This window comes from Mycteria americana, chromosome 6 (assembly GCF_035582795.1).
Source record: "Mycteria americana isolate JAX WOST 10 ecotype Jacksonville Zoo and Gardens chromosome 6, USCA_MyAme_1.0, whole genome shotgun sequence".
Lineage (NCBI taxonomy): Eukaryota > Metazoa > Chordata > Aves > Ciconiiformes > Ciconiidae > Mycteria > Mycteria americana.
Window position 1 is genome coordinate 1,495,044 of NC_134370.1, and position 18,547 is coordinate 1,513,590.

General features: G+C 45.1%; 1 protein-coding gene across 3 annotated transcripts in view; it reads left to right on the forward strand.

Moving 5' to 3' along the window:
* The window catches only part of TCERG1L (transcription elongation regulator 1 like), a 98,592-nt gene extending 80,793 nt beyond the window's left edge, over positions 1-17,799 (forward strand). Inside the window, exons 9-13 of one of the 3 annotated variants that reach the window (XM_075504311.1) lie at positions 677-743; positions 7,117-7,252; positions 11,872-11,961; positions 15,171-15,289; positions 16,840-17,799. In XM_075504311.1, coding sequence (XP_075360426.1) covers positions 677-743; positions 7,117-7,252; positions 11,872-11,961; positions 15,171-15,289; positions 16,840-16,996 — 569 coding nt within the window. In that variant the 3' untranslated portion in view covers positions 16,997-17,799. Of the gene's footprint in view, positions 1-673; positions 744-7,116; positions 7,253-11,871; positions 11,962-15,170; positions 15,290-16,839 lie in introns of all 3 variants that reach the window. The other 2 variants (XM_075504312.1, XM_075504309.1) reach the window with 2 other exon arrangements.
* The last annotated feature ends 748 nt before the right edge of the window (positions 17,800-18,547 follow it).

Here is an 18,547-nt window from a genome sequence, read left to right on the forward strand (position 1 = left end):
GGTTCGGTTTTTATATTTCTCAACTAATTCGTGGTGAACTACTGAAGGGTCCCCGACACGAACCGAGCGCCGGATGGACACGACTTCTGGGGGTCTGTCCATTTGACTGCTGATGAAAACTGCAGTTTGTGTACATAGAAAAAAAAAAATTTAGATTCCAGGAGTAAAGACCTGTTCCCTCTGCTTCACGTTTGCTATGACTGGCGATGCAACCGCGGAGTCCTTCAAGGACGAGTGTCCAGGCCAAAGCAGGGGTGCGGTTCTGGTGCCTGGTAACACTGTTGAATCCTTCGGGCTGCCAGGACTGGAATAATTTTGCAGAAATGTCTTTGTAGTGGTATTTTTAAGGGAAGGGAGGAGGGAGTATCAGGTGAAACAATAACAAGATTTAAATAAAGTCGTGTCACAAATGAACGATGAACAATTCTGTTCAGAACGTGAACGATGAGCAGTTTTGCAGAATGGCGATGGTGGGGTTTATTGCTAACTCTTGCATTTGGATGAAGGTGTTTCTGAGGATCTGATGAAATATGTGTTATTTGTAAAAACTGTGGAGAGTGAAAAATAGTAAATACCTGAGCAGCGGGCAAAGACAAGAAATGAAAGGTTAATCTGAGGCATTTGTATTCCCATTTATCTAGTTCAAGTCTAATAACTATTTATTTCTTTTTAGCAGATAAATGTGTTAGTTCTTGTCCAGGGGATGAAAATGATGATCTTAGCATCAAAACTAAGAGAAATAAGTAAGTTCTAAAGTTTACTTACCTATATGTAATGTTGGGAAGCTAACGTCTGGTGCATATAAGTGCAAAGAGAAATACAGTTATTTTCTTCTGTGTGGATAACTACACCGATAAATTATGAGAGTCATTCCTAAGGTATCCAGTCTTCATCAAACTCCATGATTCTCTAAAATGCCTGTTTCCCATGAACAGCATCCATTTTTGTCTGAGTAACTCTTACGTACTTTGAAATGGTTTAAAAAAGACTGTATGGACGAGTAGTTATGTCAAAGACATTGGGTACAAGCTTTATCTTCATTGATGTGAAGCAGATTTTTTTTCACTGCTGTCAGGGTTTCCAGGCTACCGGCTCGGAAATAGCCAGAGGTATTGGTGTTATTGTGCTTTTATTTGGCCTTTATTACCATGTGTGTTTCAAATTCTCAGGAATAACAGGCAAAAAAACCACGTGCCCAGTAAGCGACTCCCTCACCCTCTGCCGAAACAGCAAGGAAATGAAGTAAACGCTTCTGGTTTAAGAAGTACCTTAAAGACCTTTCATTCTGTTTAACCTTTGGCCAGTGACTGCGCATAGCGTTAGCTGTTCACGTGGGCTGGCTGTGGTTAAGATACTGGTTCAGACCACTAAAAAAATAAATCTGTAACATAAATCTGCATAGACAGCGTGTTATATTTTTGAGGGCATTGTGACGAGTAAGCACAACAAATTTCTGTATTTGCCAAGTGAATGTATTGAAGACAATTCTATTCTCTCTTATATTGCCATTCTTACCCTGCTACGTGGGGTGGTTCTTTTGACCTTGTTAAGACTTTCTGTGGATTTGTATTATTATGAAGGAAGAATCAGATACTCCGAGTTCAATACTTGGACTATTTAAGCATTTAATGCTTGGTATAAAAGAGCATTTTTATACTTTATATATGCTAAATATGTACTTTTACTATTTACATAGTATTTAGTATTTATAAAAGTTTATATTTACCAGAAATATAAACTTATTTCTTTATTTTTTATTATTATTATTCTATTCAAGAATACTTTTATTGACATCAGTGGGTCTGACAATAATGGGCCAGTGTTATGACCGGTGCTGTTAAGGTGATTCCTTTCAGCAGGCTGAGGTTGAGAAACATGAAAACGTCTTACCGTTACTGTACCTAAACGGAATTCTAAAACTCCAGAAGCTTGTTCGTACAACTCCAGAAAAATGCACTTACTCAAAGATTACCGTATCAAAGTAGTCTCGGGCTTACCGTGCCGTGTGTCGGAAGGTCAGGCAGTGCCTCTTTCGCTGTCTGCTTGTGAGTAAGGAATATCGTCTCATCTTCATTGGGTTTCCATGACTTACTCACCTGAAAGACTAACTGTGGGGTTTTTAGACTCTTATTTTCTTTACGCTCAAAAGGACTTGTCAAAATTATGAGACCCACATGTGGACCATCTTCTTATAAATTTGCAGAATTTGTCTTTTATTGTTTTTATTTACTTGCAGAAATACATTTTCATATACGTATTTTTTCCCCAAAGCAAATAGGTAAATACAGTTCAAGGCGGGCAATCTCGGCCCGTCGCAGAGTTGCTGCATGACTCTCCTGCCTTAATGCCTTGTAGCATCTTTCTTGTGGTCTATATTTATAGCTACGTGGGTACGTATATGTACATATGTAAGCATAAATCATGCGGCCGTCCGGCTGAAAGTGCAGTCGTGTCAGAAGTGCTGCAGCACGCTGGCAAGCACCTCCGATTGCCGGCGACGTCTGCTGCGGCGCGGGCAGCAAAGCAGCGCTGCCGTGCCCGCCAGCGCCGCGAAGGCGTCTCGCACGGAGAAGAGCATTCGTGGGGTGGGAAGGCATCTTCTGGGTCCTGACAAGGCCGTTGGAGTCATAGGCAACGCAAAACTACTCTCAGCTGTGACTTTATGCCACAAAAGTTAGATAGCACATGATAATGAGTGTCTGTCACTGCTGCTTATGCCATCATTTGTGTTTGTGTTATGCTATAGTTACGTATGGTATAACAAATAACACAGCTTCTGTCATACTTGAGATTCGTGGCAAGATACTAATTGAGAGGATATTTAAAGCTCTGAGAACCCTATCGTAAGCTCTATCTTTAAAAATAAATCTTAAGATTAGTAGGAGCCAATTCTTATTTGCTGTATTTGGGCAATTAGTCCTCTGAAAGTCAAGGGCAACATTCACATAATAAACAAGTAAGATCTGGCTTGACAGCATCGCATTTTCTCACACTTCCTTGGGATGATCCCAATTCCCCAGAAGTTTGACCTGTCACCAAAAAGCCGTAAAGTGTTTATTTTTCTGTCAGCAGAACATACATCCCCAAACTTCTACATGATTTCTACAGCCGTTTTGAATTTTAAATTCTCTTTTGTAACACTTGAAGATTTCCTGACATTTTGCTTTGTACCCTGAAACAACGGCAGAATATGGAGCTTCGTGGGTGGACCTTTAAAATACTGACCTTTTACTAAAGAAATGCAGTCTATGTGCTTGTTTAAATGTGTTAATATTAGACTATAGCTAAGAGTTCATGATACAAAAGAGGGAAATATTGTAGGATTTTCATTTCCAACTAGAATCCAGTTATCCTCAGGGTGAAAATCAGGTGTAAACTCTTTTGCTAGTCTAAGATTGGTTTCGTTAATGTGATTGAGAGATTATTGTGTGGTGCCGTCGCAGCTGGGTACCCCCTGCCGCGGGCATCCTCCCATCCCGGCGCCGGGACCCAGCGACGGCCGAGTGCGCAGCGGTTAAATCCCTGCTGCCGTCAGAGGTCGGAAGGGGTGTTAGTGTTTCCAAGGGCCGTGGGTCTCAGTTGCCTACATCTCTGTGTGTCTGAATTAGTCGGCCAAAAGCAGAACTGGTTTAAAAACTGGGGCCCGTAATTCCTTTGTAAGAAAAGCAGCCGAGTTCCTCCGTGCCATAAACAGCAAAAGGGGAATTCTCAAGATGTAGAGTCTGCTAAAGTGCTGCTTAAGTTCCGAGTTTTGGATAAGAAGATACACATCACCAGCTTTTCGTCTTCCAAGTTGCACGTACCAGGTCCAAATCTCACTTGCTGTTTCCTCTGCTTTGTTTTACTTGGCAATGGACGAAGTGCCGCTCGCTCCGGACTGAATCCAGAGGTGGAAACAGATTTGTCTTTACGGGAAACTAAACAAATTTTCCTTTTGGTGCTGGACGGACCAAAAACCCATTTATATTGCTGTCATATCCACGTTAACAATTGCGTCTGAAGACAGTGAATGTTTTCCTGCCTGTAACGGAGAACGCCGTGGGAGATAGGAGCACCCGCTGTCATCCCGCCGTGCCGTGGTGCTGTGGGCGTCTGTCCCGGTGGGCTGGGCGGTGGTGGGCGCAGGAGGCCCCCGCAGCCCAGCCCCGCGCTGCAGGCAGGGGCCGGCGGCTCCGCGCGCTGCCTCCCCGCGCCGAGCAGGGCTGCAGGCAAGAGGCAGGCTGTGGCTGGGCGTCGCAGCCCCGCACCTGCCATCGTAGCGGAACGGCAAACTGAACCCCGTGTTTACCCACGCACGGCCCTTCTCCTCTTATTTTTGCGATATCAACATTTTTTCTTGGTTAAGTATAACCCAAGTAGGCGGTGTGGCGTGCTTTCAGGGTTTGTTTTTAAATATACTGTATTCCCTATTCTATTTTATTTAATCTAAGTAAATCATACTTTACTTACTAAGTAAATCATACTGTGATTTACTAAGTAAATCATATTGCTCCTTTGGCATACAGTAAATCACCTGCTATACAGAAAGCGCTGTGCTAACGATAAGATCTAATTGCATCGAAGTTCCAGCACAATTCTTTATAATTCAACTAGAGGGTCATCGCACCGAGGTTCACACCGGGTCACCCATTCCCACTGGTAAGAGCAGACCTGCCACGTCGCTTCTCCTGCCGTTGCCTTTGGTGCCGGAGCTAGCGGAGGGCCTGGCCAAGGCCGGCGCAGGGGACAGCAGGACTCCTCCGTCCTCCCCTGGCCCTCGGCACAACCTCTGTCCAGTGCTTCCAGCCAGAACCCGCGTCTGCGGGCGTGGGAGCTCTGGGCTGCGCGAGCTGCTGGTGCGCTTTTATTTACATTTGGTCGGGGTATAATGAAACCGCTTAAAAATACTGAAGTCAAATTCTTCCTCAGGCAACGCTCTGATTGTACTCTCTACAAAAGAAAAACAATCTTCAGAGAAACTTAGGTCTTCTGGGTTTTCTTCACAGAATGGCAGGAGGGCTCGGGGGTCTCTGTCCCACCCGCTCCCAGCAGGTCCTCAGGGACCTGTGCGGGGGTTGAGCCTCTCCCAGATGCAGCCCCACGGCCTCCCTGGGCAGCCTGCCCCGGCGTCCGGCCGTCCTCGCAGTAAGAACGCCTTTTCTTGTGCTTAGGTGGATTTCCCTGTATTTCAGTTGGTGCCCGTTGCCTCTTCTCCTTTCAGCGGGTGCCGCAGTTACACAAAAAGGTCTCACCGCCCTCTCCCTCCTGAGGTTTGCAGGCGTCCAGGATCGCGCCGGTCGGCTGCCCGTATGTCTCCATCTGAGTAGGAAGTCACATAGTTTGTTGTGCAGACGATTGTATTATTTGCTAAAGAAAATTGAATTCTCTCTTGTCATTTTTGGCGTGAGAATAAAGTGTGTGATTTGCGGCATCGTTTTCCATCGCGGAGGGAGGACTGAAGGAAAGAGGGGCTCTGCTGGTGCTTGGCTGGTGGAGTGGCGTACTGCATTTCTCTCAGTTTCGGCTTGAAAAAGCTCTTTGTGTGTACTAGAAATTGGATTGGGCCTTTCATGGATCATGTCATAGAATAAAATTTTCTATTCCAATATAAAAGTCACTGTCATTCTGTGAAGAACACCAATTTGATATCTCTCAAATCACTAGTAATGCAGCATCATTTTAGGATAAATGTAAGTGTAGTGTAATTATTTGTAGAAGGAAGATAATACGCTAGAGCTCACATTACATACTGATCTAATTAATTTGCTTGGAAATAAAGAAGTGTTTTCCTGTTGAAATTTCAGACTAAGTATTATTCTGTAGTGGTGAAAATGGCATCAGTAGAGAATGCAGTCGTGCCTAATAGGAGGCTAAAAATCAAATTGCCTTACTTTCGTTATCCTCACTTGAACCTTGTGATCATTTTAAGACTCCCCATCTTTCCAGAAAGAGCCTTAATTTGTACTGAACTCCCTCATTGCTGAGAGCATCAAGAAACAGCAGGACGGGCCCAGAGCAGAAGTCGATTTCGGGGTCGGAGTTGGCCAACTCCTCTGAAGTCGGGGGTTTCGTATCCCCGTCTCAAATCCCGTCGCCCTCCTGGAGCCGACCGGTTCCTGCCTGGGAGGGTCCCGTCTAACCAGCCCCTCCCCGCAGGCGCCGAGGGCCCACGGGGAGAGAACAGCGGGGAGCTCCGTGCTCGCTTCCAGCGCGGGAGAGCGCGGGGCCGATGGTCTCTCGCTCTGATAAAATTATGCAGGTATTTATCTGGTGTGAAACAGATGACACCGGTTGTGTAGGATTGCACCGAGGAGAGCATCACTCTTAGGCTGCGGCCGCTTCATGGTTGCAGCTTGCCGTAAGCTGTCCTTCTTTGTGAAACGAGCACAGCGGTGCTACGCGCGAGCCTTTATCCAGGGGTCTTGTAGGGACCGGGGCGATACCTGGTGAGTATTTCCTCAGAAACACCTATTTATTCTCATCACATGCAATCTTGGACAAAGGCTGTCGGGATAAACGCAGACCCTCTGGCCCTGACGAAGGGCAGGCTCTTCGCTGATGCTGCATCGCAGGTGCGATGCTTCATTGCCAGGCTCTTCGCTGATGCTGACGCTTCATCGCAGGTGCGATGCTTCACTGCACGCTGCTGCTTCCTTGCGTGGGATGCATTGCCAGGTGACGTGCCTTGGGAGTGAGCTCCTGGGGTGCGCGGGAACGTAAAAGAAAGATGAGTGTTGACTTCCAAGTGTGGGGGCACAGAAACAGGAAAGAAAAATAAAACAAGATGAGTCTCCTCAGTCACTCCTTTAAAGTCTCCACTCCTTGACAAATCTTGCATAAAGCTGTCACTTTTCTGTAGCTTAAAATATAGTATTTCGCTGCTGAGTCCCTCTCTGATCGCGCCGGCGGACCGTCCTTCCACCTGACGAGCTGTCGGAGGTCCCTCGGCAGGGCCCTCGAGCCCCGCCGCTTGACGGCGAAGGCAGGGCTGGGTCGCTGCTCGCTGTCAGCGTCCGCGCCCTGCCTGCTCCGGCCCGGGAAGAAGTCCTGCCGTCCTGGAGGGTGGTCTAGAGAGGGGTAAAAATCCCCTCCCCAGTGGACAATTACTGAACTATTTTCTATCTTACCTTGTTAAAGAACAGAAGATTCCCAAGCTGCTGACCAGGGGAAGGCTGAAACGGAGGAGAAAAACGAGGAAACATCAGCGCCTCAGCTCACGCCTCCCCTGGAAGAGCGCATCACTCACTTCCGAGACATGCTGCTGGAGAGAGGGGTAAGAAACGCGCTTGCTTTCTTTGCCGTGTCTCATTTATGAAAACAGGGCATCATCTAGGACCGCTGCGGGAATCATTTCATAACTATGACTTAGCAGTCAAAGGAAGAATTATTGAGAGGGGTTTTTTCTGTCTGTTAGCCAGGTAGTCACCATTTACTGTGACTTTTCTTCTGGCCGTGCAGAAGTGGCAGCGCTTTGCAGGTACAGTTCCAAATAAATTCTTTTAGACAGACCCAAAGATAACCAGAGGCGGTTATCCAGCTCCTCCAGCGCGGACCGGTGGCTCAGCAGGGGACGGGGACCGTAGCCACACGCCATCCCGGGGGTCCCGCACGGGCCCCAAAGTGTTCATTACATGATGAACGACGGACAAAAGACGTGTCGTGTGTGTCACCTGAAAGACAGCACCAGGCTCAGAAACATTCCTGGCAAGCTCTTTGCTTTTTTTGGCATGGGAGAGGTTTCATCACTGCAAACTCCAGCGATCCCAGCAGTGGGAAGCCAAGTGCACTTACTGGCCATCCGAAATCTGCCCGGTCTGTTAGGAAAGGAGGCACTGGCGTCTCAGGAGGGTTAAGAAAACCTGCCCTTTCCCCTGGGCCTCCCTGCCTGTCCTTGGGAAGAGCTGGTGGCTCCCGCTGAGGCTGAGGTGCAGGAGCGTGGGGTGCTCGGGGCTTGGGGCTGAACGGGGACAAGAAGGGGTGGCCCCTCCGCGGCAGCGGGCGAGAGCCCCTGGGCATCGTTCCCTCCCGCACCCAGGCCGGCGCCGACCCGGCGGCTGCGGAGCTGGTACGGGTTACGGGAGGGCTCGGAGCTGTTGCGGCCGTTTTACCATGACCTAATCGAGATCACGAGTCGCTAGATGGAGCATAAATTCAATTTGCAGATGGAACCCATCAGCGCTGTGAGCTTCGTGACCAATGGTGAAATATGAATTGCAGATCGCGTAATAGCAGCCGGTGGCTGATTTTGTGAAGAGCTTCAGCCTGATTTTTGTGTTCTGTGGTAGCACTTCCAAAGCCGTCTCGACCTGGCTGCGTAAAGATTACGTCAATATGAGGAATTTTGGATACTGTTATTTGTAAACATAAAACCACCTCCACAAAAGTTCGTCTCACAGTGTCCCTTCTTCCAGAGAACTGATGATTTTGAGTGTGAACGGAATTAATAAGCGTACCAGGTTTAGACCCTAATCCTGCAAATGTAAATGGACGTATAATGGAGCAGCGTCTGCGGATTTTATACCTCCTTCCAACACCCCGCAAATATGTATTCTATAGAAGTTCGTGTAATTTCTGTAAAGAAAAAAAGTCCAAGGTGTCTGTTGTTAGGCAGTAAAGCCTATAAAATTTATGACTAGTAATCAGCAGACTTTAAAGGTAGATAATTAGAGCTTCAGAAACTCAGCTGTAAATTATCTCCACAACAGACCTGCTTTATTAATACATTTTGTTATTTATGCTTAAATAATGCAGAAGTGCCATAAATGAATACTGGTTGAAGACTTCTGCTGGCATATTTTAAGTCGGGGGCAGCAAGTCAAAATTTGAAAGTATTAGGGGTGTTCTGTAATAGGTTCCTCAAGTGCTTCCAGTATAAGAGTCAGACTTGCTCATAAAAATGAGAAATTCAGGGAATTTACTGTTTGGTGTTGCTATTATTTAAAAGGGTATAGATAATGGGTTACTTTGCTTTCGCCCTGAGCATTTTTAAACGTCCGGACAAGCCGCTGGTTCGCATCAGCGGGCTGGCATTGCTTGAAATGCAGTGAGGCCATTAGCGTTATTTTGAACTGATTATTTAATGAACCTCTCCTGCCATTTTCTCGTAATCTTGTTATTTCTCAAGAAGTAACTTGATGGCATTCCAAAGAGCTTGAACTAGGTGGAGTTCTTCAGTGTAGTTCTGAATCTTCCTACCTAAATTATATCAACAGAAGAATATTTATTGTAACATTTAAAAAGTATATGTGATTTTTAGTGTAGCTCCAAGACAATGGCACTGTTCTTAAGTCTGTGGCAGGTTTTCCTATGTAAAAATGTAATTTCTGATATCCTCCTGGGAGTTTAAAAGTTTCCACAGAACGCTGAGGGGAAGGGGAAGATTCAAGCCCCTTCCTGGCTCCCTCACAGCCACGGCATCGAAATATCCACGGTCTACGCTCCGCATTTCTAGGAGAGTCTTCTCTTTGCTGGGATGCTGTCAGTGAAACAAGACTTTTTTTAAAGATTCCAAATGGGATTTTTTTCTCAAGATTTTAACTTCTTAATATCGGGGAGAAAAAAGGGGGTTCGGGGGGTCCTAACCCCCTCCTTCCTGTCTCAAAACAATTCTTGCAGCCTCAGCGTTATCCTAAAGAATAAATTAAAAAACCCAACTAAACAGGGGTTTTTTGGTTTTTTTTCCCCAGCCTGTTTTTCAGACAGAGCCAGGGAGCCCCTTTCTAGAAGGACAAGCCGCTGACTCCCACCTTCCAGTATCCGGTAACCGGCCGCCGGTCGGTTTGGGGCGCTGGGAGCGTGTCGGAGCCGGCAGCGGGCGATGGGGCGGGGGCTCCCGGCCCAGCGGGCGCAGGGGGGTCCGCGCCGCTGCCGGCCCCCTGCCCCCTCCCAGCCCTTTGCCGCTCCAGCCTTCGCGCCGGTTTGCGCGTGTCGGGGGTGGACGTCGTTCCCCACCAGAACGACGTCTGGGAAAGCTGGGAATCCTTTGCCGATGAAGATAAATGCATCTGCTGAAACGGTCAGGCATTTCACCTTTCTGTTCTTATAAATCTTTTAGTCAAAGCCGAAATCTCACCCTGCCATCGTTGCTGGGCTTCTCGAGTGAATTAAAAATGAAATCAGCTATTCAGATAGATGTCCTTTCACTTCTAAACGTACTGCTCAAACTCAATACGTTGAATTTTTGTGAGTTTTTTCCCCTGTACTTTGCACTCTGGTTAAGAGCAGGAGTTGAGAACTGGAAACCCACGGCAAGCTCAGACCTCTCTTCTCTTTTTCGTCTGTGGTGCTACTAGGCCACAGAAGTCATCATTTATTTTGGGAAGAGATGCCCTCCCCGCCAGCCCCAGTGCATGTGTTCCCTGGCTGAATGTCCCCTAGTAGGGAAGACGACCACAATGCGATACATGTTGGGAGATTAGTCAGAATATTAATATTTTATATGCATTTGCAGAGCTCCAGAATGAGTATCCTGGACATGTCACGAGTATGACGTGTAGCTAGAATTAAATTATAAATATCAATAGCCAACATTTATTTTAGGTGTACGTCTGCAGTGTGTGAAATGTAGTAATTACTAAACAAAAGTCATGAACAGGAGTGATTACATGATAAATTAGCCCAAGCTTAACTGGCTTTGAGTTCAAACTGGCCTTTGCGCTGGGAACAAAGCTGATGTCCAAGAGAGAGTGTAAAAGACATCCTGAAACGGAGGATTCCTGCTGCTGATCCTTCTGAAGGGGGAAAATCCCCAGACCTCAGGACGTGGCCGCCTGCGTGGGCGTGGGGGGCGGACCGCAAGCTGCGAGAAGAGGACGTTGGGAGGAGGCAGCCCCGAATCACTGCGCGTCCAGAAAGTGAGCCTGGACCTCGGCATTTCCGAGCTTCCAGTGCCTACCGCTCTGAAAGGAAAGCCAGCCCGTTTAAACCCCCTTTCCTTCCGTTTGAGTTTTCCTGTTTGAGCAGTAATTACTCTATTTTAATTATACTTCACGTACTTAATTTTTTTAGTGAATTTACTCTTCTTTGTAATTAGGTGGAGTGATTAGCGTATTTTATGTTACTCCAGAGCTTTCTGTAACAAACTAATTAACAGTGATGCTGTACGAGGTACCGAAATCGGGCTGGGGGTGTCCGTCCTGCGCCCCCGGGCTGTCAGTTTGTAAAAGCCCCGGCAAAGGGGACGGGGCAGGTGAGGGACCTGCTCCCATTCGTGGTGGTCCTCACGGCCCTCTCACCGTAAAGAGGTTTCGGAGAAGACGGAAGAACCTCTGTGGGAGCGTGATGTTCTCATTTCGCGTGGCTGCGGGAGTGTGAGCGATGCGCGGGGCTTGGGCGGACGGCCAGCGTCCCGCTCCCGAGAGCTGGATTCAGCAGAAGAGGGGAGAAGCCCCGAGAAGGAGGAGATGTGGCAGCCGTGCTGTCGGAGGGCAGCGGCACGTTTACTGCGAAAACCCGGTGCTTTGAAGATGGTCCCTATTAGTTCTTCAGAGCGCGCGTGCACTGACAGCCTCGTTTGGGTTATAATTCAAGTGTTGGAGAGGAGGGGAGTTAAAGCTGAGATAATTGCTTAAATGGAAATTGATGCTTCTGTTGTACAAAGGGGATAATAAAATGGCATTTTCCTTTCTGCTACAGATTCTTTCCGTCAAAAATGTGGAATGAGCATCTCCCAGATACTCACTGACATGTCCTAGAGCAAATCAATACTAATGGTGTGGGGGCGACCAGAGCATTGCCAGAAACAGATTAAAATTCAACTTCCAGCCACTCTGAGGCATCCTTTAGAGGGTTCATTAGCTTTCAGAACTACTCTTTTGCTTCACCTTGGAACATTTTCTTCTTTCACGTCCTTATTAAAATTCCTTAATGCAACTGTGTTTGTGTACTTCACAGGTTTCAGCATTTTCTACATGGGAAAAAGAATTACACAAAATAGTATTTGATCCACGCTACCTTCTACTAAATTCGGAAGAACGTAAACAGGTGAGCATTACCTCCAGCGTAGCTTCCGATGGGCAGCAAACATCTCCCAAATTAACCGTAATAACAGAGTAATTGTCGTGGTAGGATAAAAAGAATTGCATCAAAGTAAAATTTCTTTTTTGAGTTTTTCCGTGAGACTCGTAACGTAGGCTCTGCTCATAAGAAAGCGCTGTCTCCTTTGAAAAGCAAGTGGTAACAAGTGAGTTTGCACACAGAGATGAGCTGCGGTCTCTTGGGCTGTAGGAACAACAACTACTGAGCCTGGGAAACTGGGCTGTAGAAAGGGGAATGGCCATAAGGTGATGTTTCCACTCTGAATTATTTAAATATTGTAGAGAGACTACTTCATTTTTATTACTTAGAATATTTTCTAGGAGTTTGGCAGTATTTACTGCTATCTTTTGCAATAACTAAACTTGCTAGACATAAATGGGTAAGAGCAGTGTGGCAATGCTGGTATCTCTTTGAATGGGTTTAGATTTTCTGGCAGGCTGCAAAGGGAAGTCGACTTTCTGCTGCCTTGTTTATTTGGGCATTAATTACCACTAGGGATCTAAAAGGACCCGAGGGCTGCAGATAAGTCTAAAAAATTTAGGAGGGATGCAAGGATGTTGCAGAGAAGATGAACGCTTCTATTCTGTAGTTCTTTCTGTTCCTCACCAGCCTTTTGTCATCCTGGAGAATGAAGAATTTTGAATATGGAATTGTCCATTTTTTAAATAAACACGATGAAAAATGTACTTATTCCTATTCCGTTGCACTGAGGCCCATATTGCCTTGTGATTCTCCAGAGAGCTTCCTGTAGGTATTTACTGAGGGACTGGGTACATACATCTTCATTTACTACCTTTCCAATATTTTCTTTCCTAAGAAAAAAAGTGAAATAATAAGGAAATACGGGAAGGAAAAGGTAAGAGAAACTGCTAGAATGGAAAATACTGCTAGACAAGAGAGCAAGCAGGGAGTCTTGTCTGTATTTCAGGGAATCAGCAAGGACAAAACCTAGACCTTGATGAGTCAATCCAGATATATTACTTCTTTCGTTCTATCAGCCTTGGAGATGATATAATGAAAATACGTCATGAATACACATAATATAACGTGCTTGAAGCACTGCTGAGGGGGACCTCGCTTGTGGGGTGTACTTAATACTCAAGGAAAGGGTAAGGAGAAGCAAGTAGTTGGCAGTCCCGTAGGTAGAAACCCGTAGTCAGGTAGAGGTTGGCTCTGAGAGCGACAGGAATTCAGGCTGGGAGCTAAGGTGGAAGAGGGTGATGGTCAGTTGCTCTTCTGCAAAATAGGGTTAAAAAACCAGTAAGCTTGGGGGCACATGCCAGGGGTGTAATATATTTTGGCTACTAAGCTTGAAGTTAAGATTTCTAGACGTTCGTTATGAGTAGTTCCATTTAATTAGACCCCCTTTTCCTCCAAGAAGTAGTTTAAGAAGAAAGTCAGACTCGGACAGGAGCAGATGCCTGATTTAATGAAAGTACTTCTTGAAGTGCAACTCAAATTAGTAGAAGACATTATTTAGGTTTATGGAAACGTTTACCTTCACGGATGCTGACTGTGTGACCTGAAGAGCGAGCGTCTGAGTACTTCTTAAATTATGCAAATGAATTTATATTGGAGGGGGTTAGAGGGGAAAAGTGGCTCACAGTGAAAGTGAGGAATGAACGGGTGAAGGAGTGAATGAGGGAAAGAATCGGTGAGCGAAGGGATGAATTGAGTGCCGGAGCGTGGCTGGCTGTACTGCAGGGTTCTTCTTTCCATGGTCAGGCAGATAGGTTGGACAGGGCAGGGAAAGCGTTTTTGGTCTGCAGGCATCTGAGGGAACTTCCTCTTGACTTGAACTTGTGTTGAGGTGGGTTTGACTTCCAGGAGTGCAAGCTCTGCTGTCGGCGGGTGTCCTTACACCGCCCGAGGAACCTAACGATCTGTTATTGAACGTCTGCGGTTTGCTCCGCTTACTTACCAATATTTTCCAAGGGGTTATTAACAGTTGAAAGATGGTGCTATGTTTAAGCAAGGAACAGTGAAGGGTAAAGGAGCAACTGTATTAAAATAATGAGCTATCTGTTAATTTTGATTTATTACCTTCATAATGGCTTCACTGATACCAGAAAGGCAAGCAATAACAGTGTCACCTACTTTATTTGTTCCATTTTTTCCGTCTCCTCTTACACTCAACTTATGCAATTGCATACAGTATACTATGTTTAGATTTCCTAGATTTTTCCTAGTACTTCTTTCAAGGCCGTTTTTTGGTGTTTACTTTTCCAGGGCTATTTCTCCCCCTCTCCACATGCCATACTAAGTACCAGTTGGCATTTGGTCACTTTAGCTTTCACGACATGTAGGTCTGCACCTGTGCGTCCTCATGGCGGCTGAGAAAGCAACTGCGGTAGTAACCGCAGTGATCATATTAAATGCACGTAATTTGTGGTGAAAAGGGTGGTGAGTATGGGAAGCTAATAGCATTTTGAGGAGCAGCTCCTTTTATTCAACAACTTAGTGTGCCACACTTTTTAGAGCGTGAAACCAGCAGGGCCAGATTTTTGGTATTAAAAATGTGATTAGAGCAGTTGGCAGAATTTTGTGACAAAGTGAACTCCTTATCTCCTTTTCAAGACACCAAAATCCTGATGCTGAGCACCCTGCTGCATCTTTAGCTGCCAGATACTGTTAGAGGAAGGTTGCCGACCCTTCCAAACACATTAAGGCTTTCGGGTGTATGTGTACAGAGGATCATGCGTAAGCTCGTGTTTTACGACAACTGATCTGAAAGGTCTTCAGGCATTTTTGGGGGTAACCTACAGAATATTGATGTGTAGCATTATAGACATTCTCAGGAATTCCAGCAAGTCGGGAAAGATGCGAGATCCACGCTACGTAAATGCAGTTCGTTGTGCAGATGTACAGAAATAATGCTATAGGCATGAAAATGCGAGCAAGACACTGAAGTCAGGAAATGCTGAATGCTGGAATGACGTTTGAATGAAGGTGTTATCTGTCCAAATTACACCTTTTCCCAGCTACGGGAGAACGTGATGAGTGCTGCATGAGGCAGCTTCAGCTGCATGCGAGTCAGCCCACACTGAGGGCAGATAAGAACTGTAGGTTGTGAGATTGACAGCCCTTTGATCAAGCATAAATACCATAAAGGCTTTGTTAATAAATGCTGTATCTTGTTTCCCTTTCCTGGAAAGATATTTGAACAGTTTGTCAAGACCAGGATCAGAGAAGAGTACAAAGAAAAGAAGAATAAATTGTTGTTAGCCAAAGAAGAATTCAAAAAGCTCCTTGAAGAATCCAAGTTATCACCCAGGTATGGCATTGCCTTATGAAGATTTGTTAAGATAAGCTTTCTCATTTAGGCTGTGCTTATCAGCCCCGGAACGCCATAGCACTGAACGTACTCTTTATAGCAAGCGTGTACATCCCCGGTTACAATGCTGTGTTGACATTTCTTCCCTAATATTTTACAATATTTTGTTATATCACTGGGAAAGGGAACGTACCGTTTCTCTCTCTGTTCCTTTCTCTCTCTCTCTGTCATTAAGAATGTGTAATATTTTACATAACACATTTATTTTATGTACATACATATGGTATAATCATAGAACACACACGCACACACATATATAAGCTATATAAAATCAGTACCTGAATGTTAAGTCTCATTTATATTAGGCGTACAGGTGTAACTAGTGAAAAAACTGTATTTAGGTTTGGTTTTTGATGGAAGAGAAACATAATTTAACGAAGTTAGTATTAATGCCACATCACTAAATTAAAATAAAGCACGCAATGTGATGATCTGTTTTTCTACATTGATTTTTAAGTAATGGATCCAAAGCTGCACGATGGCGAAGGCAGTGCTTAGGATAGCATTTGCTCATTTGTATATGGTATGAAAATAAAGAGATTTCTATATTGTAAGTCTCGTTAAATTGTTGGAACTAAGAAATTACAGTTTTCTCTACTAAAACATGCAGGTAGTGGTACAGCACTACCTGCCGAGACACACAGATACAAACAACACATCGGGCTCTATGGAAGTAATAGTTCTACGAAGTTTTTTACAACAAACCCCAGAATATTCTGGGCTAAAGTAGCAGCTAAACGCTGGTTCCAGCAATGATATTTTCAGTCTGCAAGGGCAAAATGGTGCTGGCCTGCAGGGCAGAGAACATTTTACCGGTTAATGGTTTTGTTGAGCTGATTGTGAGACCACAGCATCAAAGAAACTCATCTCCCAGCGGTAGCCTCGGCTTGGTTGTGACACGCCATCGAATGCCGTGTTTGCGTTGGAAAATGCTGGGCCCGACGATGAAGTCCTCGGGCAGAGCTGCCTGGGATTGCAATTGCATTGTGCCCATCGCTCAAAGTTACAGTTAATTTTTTGCTCTTTTTAGGAAAGATCAAAGTAGCGTGGCAGTTCATGGGGTGTCGTGTGCTAGTGACGGCCAAAGCGCGTTTGTTAGCAGTTAGCCACGGGTGCGCTTTTCTGCTCTAGTATGGCTAATTATTGACATACTGCCCATAAGTACCGGCGGGCGTAGATGGAAGCTGCAGGAACCGGGGCTGCAGCAAATACTCTGTTAATGATTCAAAATTGTCCCGTCAGCTGTCGCCCACATGTTTCTACACAAAGCAATGGGAGTTAACTGTTGCGAGCTGATCCGTGAGCGCAAAGCCCGGGCAGTTCTGGCACGTCTTGCCTCCCCCGTCCCGGGGGTTACGGTCACGTTCTTGTCAGACGTTGCCCAGAACACCCGTTGTTAGTGTCTGTGTGAAGAGTGAAGTGAGATCCAGGTCGCAGCCCGAGCGTGGATTGACAAAGTCGCAGCTTTAAAATCTCTCTCTTTTCTGCAGAACAACGTTTAAAGAATTTGCGGAGAAATACGGAAGAGATCAGCGGTTTCGCCTTGTTCAGAAGAAGAAGGACCAAGAGCATTTTTTCAATCAGTTCATACTTATTCTTAAAAAGAGGGACAAAGAAAACAGGATAAGGCTACGGAAGATGAGATAAAAACTCCTGAAACTGGCAATAAATACACAAGGCAATGCTGTGACTGCAGTAAGAAATTCAAATGAAGGCTAAAGTGGTCGGGGTTAAACTTGCAACAGCTTGACGAGGAAGCGGATATCCCGGAGAAAAACTTTCTCTAAACGGAGTTTATTGAACATATATTGAATTTGTGAAGGTTGTTCTGCAGGAATCTGAAGGATATTTTGTTCTCAAAAAATTAATGTTTCATATTGAAGCTCTCTTTTGTACAACATCCAGAGTTTGATGCATTTCTAATTGCCATGATATGTCAATCCCTTAATTGTTTTAATTATGCAAATTACTTGTAATATACACAAATTATGAATCCAATGCAGATTTGTAATTAAGCAGAAGCAGATGCCATCCATAACAATCTCAAGATATTTTCATCATTTAGGGGAATTATCTAAAGCAATCTTTTGGCAACTTTATGCATTAACATAAAGTGTTTAGAGGTGCGGTGGTATGCAGGAATTCATTACCCGGTGTTCATACGTCTCTGTCCAGTTCTCTGAGTAGTAGTAATAAGATATTAATTGTTAATCTTAGTGAAGAGTGTGAAAATCTTGGCGTGTGTTCCATAGGAAAACTCTAAGTTTCAGAAATTGCTTTCTACTTACCGTGAATGGTGCTTTCAGGCGCCCGGGCGACAGCAGCCCTTCTCCGTCAGAGTTCCTAGAACAAAGTTCTTCTGTAAAACCATCACAGTATGAGTTCAGTTACGTTACTGTATGTGAAAAGTCTGCATGAGATTTTTCTCATCATATTTGTATAAATAAATATTTAACTTTTTTAATTAATAAACATTTTAAGCCAATTTTCAGGGGGGTTTAAGTTTCTAAACTTTTTGAAATACTGGGTAAAATAGCGCAGGTCTCGTGGTTTTTACTGGAGAGGTAGAAAACCAGAGAGAGCTCCAGCCGCTCGTGATTTGTGTGCAAGTTCCGCTGGTGTAACCGGGCTTCTGCGCATACTGAGAGCAAAACAGTCACTCTGCCTACGAGGGTGGGATACCCTGGCTAGGGAGAATCAGCACAGCTCCGCCGAATATCAGCGTATCCCTTCCTTTATGCTGAAGGAAAGACGCACTCTCCTCTGTCCGTGCTCATCACCGTTTTCTCAGCTGGCCTAATTTTCAAGTTAGTACTCATTAGATTTATAGATTTCTATTTGGTAGGAGTGATTTTGATATTTTCCCCAACTCATGGTAATTTTTCTTTAGATGTGTGCTGGATATTTTTTATAATCAAGGAAATAAAGGGTATTTTCTAATGCTTTGGAAAAATGAACTCGGAATAATTCAAAGAAGAGTACTTAACCTAAGATGTGTTTGAGAAAGTATGTAGAGTTTCAAACTTCCACGTGAAAAAAATTGTCACTTATTTCTGTGAGAGCCAGACCTGACGCAAAGTTGCCGGCGGGGCGAGCGAGGAAACGTGCCGCCGTCCCGGAGCTGCCGGGTGAAACAGATGCTGCCGGCTTTGCCTCCCCTCTGCACGCCGGGTTACACCCGGGGACCCAGCGAGCTGG